Source organism: Populus euphratica, unplaced genomic scaffold (genome assembly GCF_000495115.2).
Source record: "Populus euphratica unplaced genomic scaffold, PopEup_1.0 scaffold43.1, whole genome shotgun sequence".
NCBI classification, from domain to species: Eukaryota; Viridiplantae; Streptophyta; class Magnoliopsida; order Malpighiales; family Salicaceae; genus Populus; species Populus euphratica.
Window position 1 is genome coordinate 1,315,928 of NW_011499889.1, and position 6,509 is coordinate 1,322,436.

The 6,509-nt window shown below is 32.6% G+C and overlaps 1 protein-coding gene across 1 annotated transcript; it reads right to left on the bottom strand.

Annotated features, from left to right (window-relative positions):
- Nucleotides 1-363: 363 nt before the first annotated feature.
- LOC105130968 (ATP synthase subunit delta', mitochondrial-like) lies at nt 364-3,175 on the bottom strand. Its single transcript, XM_011033706.1, has 2 exons — nt 2,798-3,175; nt 364-995 (listed from the first exon to the last, which is right to left on the bottom strand). Exons 1-2 carry the CDS (start codon nt 3,074-3,076, stop codon nt 651-653), a joined length of 624 nt encoding a protein of 207 aa, XP_011032008.1. The 5' UTR covers nt 3,077-3,175; the 3' UTR covers nt 364-650.
- Between the last annotated feature and the right edge of the window lie 3,334 nt (nt 3,176-6,509).

Below are 6,509 nucleotides of genomic sequence, written 5' to 3' on the forward strand. Positions count from 1 at the left end.
TTCTGTTCTATCTATCAACGTATAACACAAGGGGGGTCTGCTGCGTGATTTGATCAAGTACTAAAAGGTTTCAGCTAAAATTGTTTGTTTTGGAGGTGAGATCTCAGAAATCTGGGACTCTACACTGGACTTCCGTTGTTGTATAATATCACCGCATTATCAATCGAGGGTCTCAATGTTATCACCAACATCAGAAAAGAGAAGCTCTGCTCAGTGCCTGCAGCGGCATGCAAAATGAAGGAGAACACGAGAACACTCAAACAAATCTTCTAATTATTTGTGTTATTTTCAATGCATATGCTTTTGTCATATGACCATTAACGATCAGGATTCATGCAAGACGCTAATGAATTCAAAACAGTGTCATTCAAATGGTCTGGCTGTATAATCAACAGTCTCAATTAACTAGAGAGCAATTCCATTTGTGTTTCAAGAAACAGATATATCAGTTGGAATGAAACATCATCCTGAGCAGAGAGGTGTCTTGAAGGAAGGGAAAAAGCATGGGACTTCTTGTTTATAAGGCTTTATTTAGATCTCGGGAAATCACAGAAAAAACATATCTTGGCAGAGCTTATCAGTTATAGAGACAAGATCAAACAGACAGGGACGAATTGTGAGAAAAACTGAAGACAGGACCACAATGACCATCAACCTACCAATGCAGAGTTGAGAGCACTGTGAACATCAATACCAATCTGTGCCTCAGCTTTCTCCAACTCAGTTGTAGCTGAGTTGAGCTTCTGTGTGAAATCTGCTAGCCCCTTTTGAACCAAGTTCTGATCAATGTGGTCAATTGGAACAGCCTCAACGACGACTATATCAGCAACCGAGTTCGCGTGGACAAAGACAAACCCACTGCTTAGGAAATATTTTTTCACATCATTTCCTTCATGGACTGATAAGACCCCAGGCTTCAGTTCCGCAATAGTAGGTACATGCCCTGGCAAAACACCCATTTGCCCAGTTGTTGCTGGTATAATGACCATGTCAACCTGCATCACATCAACAAGCATGATGATTATGAATGTATATGTATTGAAAAAACGCCTTTGCATGAGCTACAAACGTTTGGGAATCCCTCCATTCCATATCTAGGGTACAGCATGCAGATTAACAATCCTCTTAACATGCTGATGCAAGCGCACCAATGTGCCATCTGATTGTTTTCCATACAACATCTGAAATCAAATTGCTGGGAAGTACATCATGCTATAAGAAGGTTCAAACAAAGACAGAAAATGGTTATGACTGGGTGTGAAAATGTAGAAGATCAACTTAAACACTCCAACAAGGACATCAAAGGGCTTTGGTTTATTTGGATTATAAATTTTTGACTGTAATTGCCCTCCTCTAACATTGAAGCACGATCAAATTTTTATTTCGTCTCCTGCGTTCTCTTCTTAAAGTGAATGACTAACTTAATAGTAAGAACAACTTCAGTGGGTGAGAAATTAGAAAGCACATGCACAAAATTACAAGCAGTCACTGACTGAATCACAGGGAGTTCAGACACATACAAAAGCCTAGAGGTAAATGGCAGAAGGGCCTGACAAAAAACATAGACAACTGATCATGCGCTGTCATGTGTTAAACCACGCTTGACTAGGCAATTCGCCTTTTTATCCCCAATGCTACTGTTATTAACCTCATCATGAATTACTGGAGTCGATATTGAAGTGCATGTGGTAGAAAAGGGAACAACTCATTTTAACTCTAAATGGTTCATTTCAAAGCTTGCACTCTATACCTGGAGAGACTAGATTGAGGGACAGAACAAAAAACCAATAGAAGAAGAAAAGGGAGTTGGACAAGGAGAAGAAATAAGAGGTTGGACTCAATGGGAAGTTTAAAGAGAAGTTGGGCACTGCCCCAGTTAGTACCAGAGGTACCAAATTCTGGTCAAGAAAGAACATCAAGATACTTTACTTGTCTCAATCAAGAATATCAGTAAACTAAATAACAAATTGATTGAATTGGGGCTGCATGGACAGTGACTGCTCAATCAGCATAACTATGAAGATTTCAACCCAATGCTGCCCCAAACTAACCCAACATCATTTGTAGTTTCAACATAAAATAAACTCAAAGCTGGGTGAAGAAAAAGACATCCCAGTTTACTTGTTGTCAGCAACGTATCCAGAACAAAAGATGATCCTAAAACCAAATGTGAACACAAAACCAAATGTGAACACAAACAAACAACTCTAATTTCATAAGCCTTTTAGATCGTTAAAGTGAAAATTGAAGGTGCTGCAAGGCACATAAATGTAAAAAAAACCAGAATAAAAGTCAAAGAAAGGAATATAGCGGACAAGGATACAAGATGGTACACAGAAAAAACCCCCCCTACTCAAACCTCTAAACCAAAGAAAGCAGAACATGGATTTTACGCTATAACTCTTCTAACATGCAAGCCAATGTGTGCATCAAAAAAAGAAGAAATTCAAGCCAAAATACCCGCCCGCAAACGAATACCAACCGGTACGTCAAACTTTAAACTAATTTACTTAACACAAAAATCCGGTCTTAGTTAAGCTACAATATTTATACTGCTCAAATATCTTAGATCGATCGCATAATTAAAAAAATAATTCAATTAAATAAACCCCAAGGGAAACAACAACGGAAATAAATTTCAGCTCGATAAAAGAAAATCCCAAATCAAAATGATAAACAAATTACTCAAATCAAATGCTATTATCTCCAAATCCAAAGAAAACCCATGTGGATTGATACACACACATAAAAAGAGAGGTAAAACCCTACATTAGAAAATAAAAGGAAGAAAACAAACCTCCTTGGAGGTGAGCTCTGATGTATATGGAAGAACAAAATTGACAGTGATCTTAGAAGGAATAGTAGATGGAGTAGGAGGACGAGGCTTCATAAAAGCCGATGGAGTCTTAGGTGGATCAATGTTTGGTGCCACTTTTTTCCATGATTCAACAAATGCTGAGTCCTCGACGGGTGTGGCTGGCAAGTCCGTCGACATGGGTCGAGCCGCCATCACCCTAATCGGTTGTTGAGTGGTGGCGATGGATCGAGTCAGTAGGCGTGATGCTTGGCGTAACATTGTTGCTGCTGACGGCTGCTTTTGGAAGAAATAAAGGTCTACCTGCGTCTCGGAGGATGGAATTGCCGAATAGTGGAATTGCTCGCCTACTGCTGTAAGTTATTTTCCACCAGTGGATTTTATCTCACGTGCCTCGCGCGTGACTCTCTCTCTCTCTCTCTATTATTATTATTGTTATTATTTAATAAACAAAATCTAGCAGAGTCTTATAATCTCTCAATTTGGAATTTTTTTATTATTAATGAAAATATTTTTTTTTCTGCTCAGAGACTCACATTATTAGGAATTTATTTTAAAAACTCATTAATTTATTTTCTTTTCTTTCCTAAAGCTATTATTAAACATAATTTATGGTTTGAGACTGGAGTGCAATTGAATAAAAACTTAAGGGCTTAAACATAATTTATCTTAAATTCTCGGTTATATAGTTAATTTTTTAAAAGAACATGTCGATACCCCCGATAAACAAAAGGATATGTGATATCACTGTACTGTTGAAATATGGTAATGATTTTCTTGATAAAAGGATTTATAACATAATTGGAACTGGTATAAAGGATCAAGATGATCGAAGTTTTGGGCATTGCTTAATGGGCCTAGAACGCTTCATGGGCTGAATGATCTAATGAATGATTTTCTTGTTCAAGGTTCCTATTTTTTAGACAAGAACTAGGGCAGAAGAATAGTGTTTAAAGAACACGTTTTTTATAATTCTTCGGCGTGCCCCGATACACAATTTCAATGCAATTTATTTCATGTTTTTCAACTTTCTTGAATTTTTCTTTGGAAATTACTTATAGCTTTATGATTTATCTTTTATTCAATTTATCTTCTTAGGTTTATTGTTTCCTTTACAATTCATATGTTTATTTATTTTTACTATTTTATTTACATGTTTTTATTTACTGCCTTGACCACATAATGTTTTCTCTCGGTCTTGTTGGCAAGAAACTTTACTAGTTCGCGTGATAATAAATCATGACGATTTATCATGGGGAACTAGCAATAGTTTCTTGCCAAAAGTAAGTTTGGCCAATAACCTAAGTAAATTCTTAGGTTGTTTTTTTTTTAATAATTATTATTATGAATCAAAATAGCTTATTACCAGAGTAAACTATATTTTTTTTTTGGCTGAAGTAAGACTTAAAAGAACTGATGACCATTTGGACATAATTGTTTAAGGTTTAATGAGAATATATATAGGCTTGTAATTGATTATTCGGTTAATATAATTATTTCATGTACTTCGATATGAACAATTCTTGTTTAGGAATTATAAGAGATAAGTCTGTGTGAACTTATTTGGTTTCAGGTTTGTGTAGAATCCACATTATGCTTGTTTACGAGGTAATTATTGCCTCTTTACGAGTTAAGTCCTTAGATTTGCCTTCTAAGCTTGAAACCAAATGTAATAATAATATGCAACTATATGATTTTTATTATTACTCAAGTTGGGATATATACAATAAAATAAAAAATATATATTAAAAATCAAAACTTAAAGTACAAAAAGATAAAATAGAGACACTTGATTTAAAAAATGCAGAGTTACAATCATTCGAATAAAAAACAAAACCATAGAAGAAGAGAAATTTAGTTGAAAAATTTTAATGGATAGAAGCATTAAATTCTTCATTAGCCCCGTCAGGATTCACAAATGAGTTTCACAATTAATTGGTTTTGTAATTTTAATTTAAAAATTCGAACAAAAAAATATTATTTTGGCCTCATTAGTTTGAAGTATTTTTTACCTTTAACTCATTTGATTTATTTTTTTTCTCACTTTTCTCTTTAAAACTGTAATCTAAATTGAAATTTATTCTTGTAAACAATCCATCAAGTTTTTTTCTCAACAAACCAAATTATTATCTCATATACAGGCTAGGGCTTAAAATTTATTTCATCCTAAACCTATAATTTGTGGGAGCTTTGCTTCCTCTAGAGAGGCTAGTTATGCTTTTTCGTAAAATTGTGCTTAATAATTTATTTCAAAGATGAATTTAAAAAACCAATTCTTGCTATTAACTCTTAATAGTTTCAAATGACCCACGGCGACCATACCAAAATTAATTATTTTTCAGTCATTTTAAAAAACAATTGATCATATTTTGTGGCCAAACAACTCATCTTCTTTGCCAGTCTTGCAAATCAAATTAGCCAAGGCAGGAAAGGGCGCCACCAATAACTCAGTCACGTCCAAAAATAATGGCTTCAATTTTCTATTGTGGGTTTGCTAGAGATTGAAATGGAAAAGAATGAACAATAAGAAGAAAAAAGAAAAGGAAAAGGCTAGTCACCATGGCTAGGGATTTTTAGTTTAATAAAAAAGTTGTAATATTAATATTTTAGTGATTATTTAGTCATTCAATAAAATATAATAACAATTCTTTAAATATTTTTGTTTTTTTAAACGCGAGCTTGAGAATGTAAATTATTATTAACATATAAATTAACTCTACAGTATAAAGTGTAATTTTTAAAAAAATAAATGTAATTTTAAAATATAAGTAAACTAAAAGATTTTTTTCTTAATTATTCCTATAATAATTTATGCATTGCTTTTCTTTAAAAAGTTTTATCTCTCACCAATCTACTATACTTTCAAATTTTAATTTTTTTTTATATTAGACTTCTAGACTTTTACACTTAAATTTCTTATGAAATTTTTTTTTCTCTTTTTCTAGCTCTCTTTTTAAAAGAATATTCATAAAGTTTTTCTAGAATTTTAAGAGGTTTTAAATTCATTTTTGACATCTTGGCCTTAGGGTGATAAAAACCTATTTAGAAGTCTTTATATATGAGCATACAAAAAAAAGATTGGTTCTTGCAAAAATATAGTTCAATCATGGTTAACTAACTAAATTGTTTATTTTCAAGGTCTCATCAAAGTAATTTTAACATCATCATCACTTGAGAACACTTCAAGATGGTATATAGATTTCACATCTTTCAATTAGATCCAACCTTATACAATTTAGATGTCTGCAACTCCCATATTTATTTATTTAAAATTACTAATTTAATTAGATAAAAATATTAAAACAAAATGATAAGGAATCATCTCAACTCAATAACTTAAACTTTTAAATGAGCCTTTAAGATATGATTTATATTATTTTCTAACATACTCTGTCAAGTGAAAGCTCTTCAGACTTGAAACTTACACAGGCTTACATTATATTCTGCTTGATTTTTATCAAATAAATAAAGATGGTAAAATTTAAATTCATAACAACTTGATCATCAAGACTCTGATATCATATCAAGTAACCATTCCAACCTAATAACTTAAACTTTTATATAAAATTCAAAGATATTATTTATATTATTCTATAACACGAACTCAATCTATTGAATGTGTCATTTGTATTCGTTTTATTAAATCTACATCATTTAGAGTTTTTAGTTTCAAATTCACAAATTTTATTTGAGT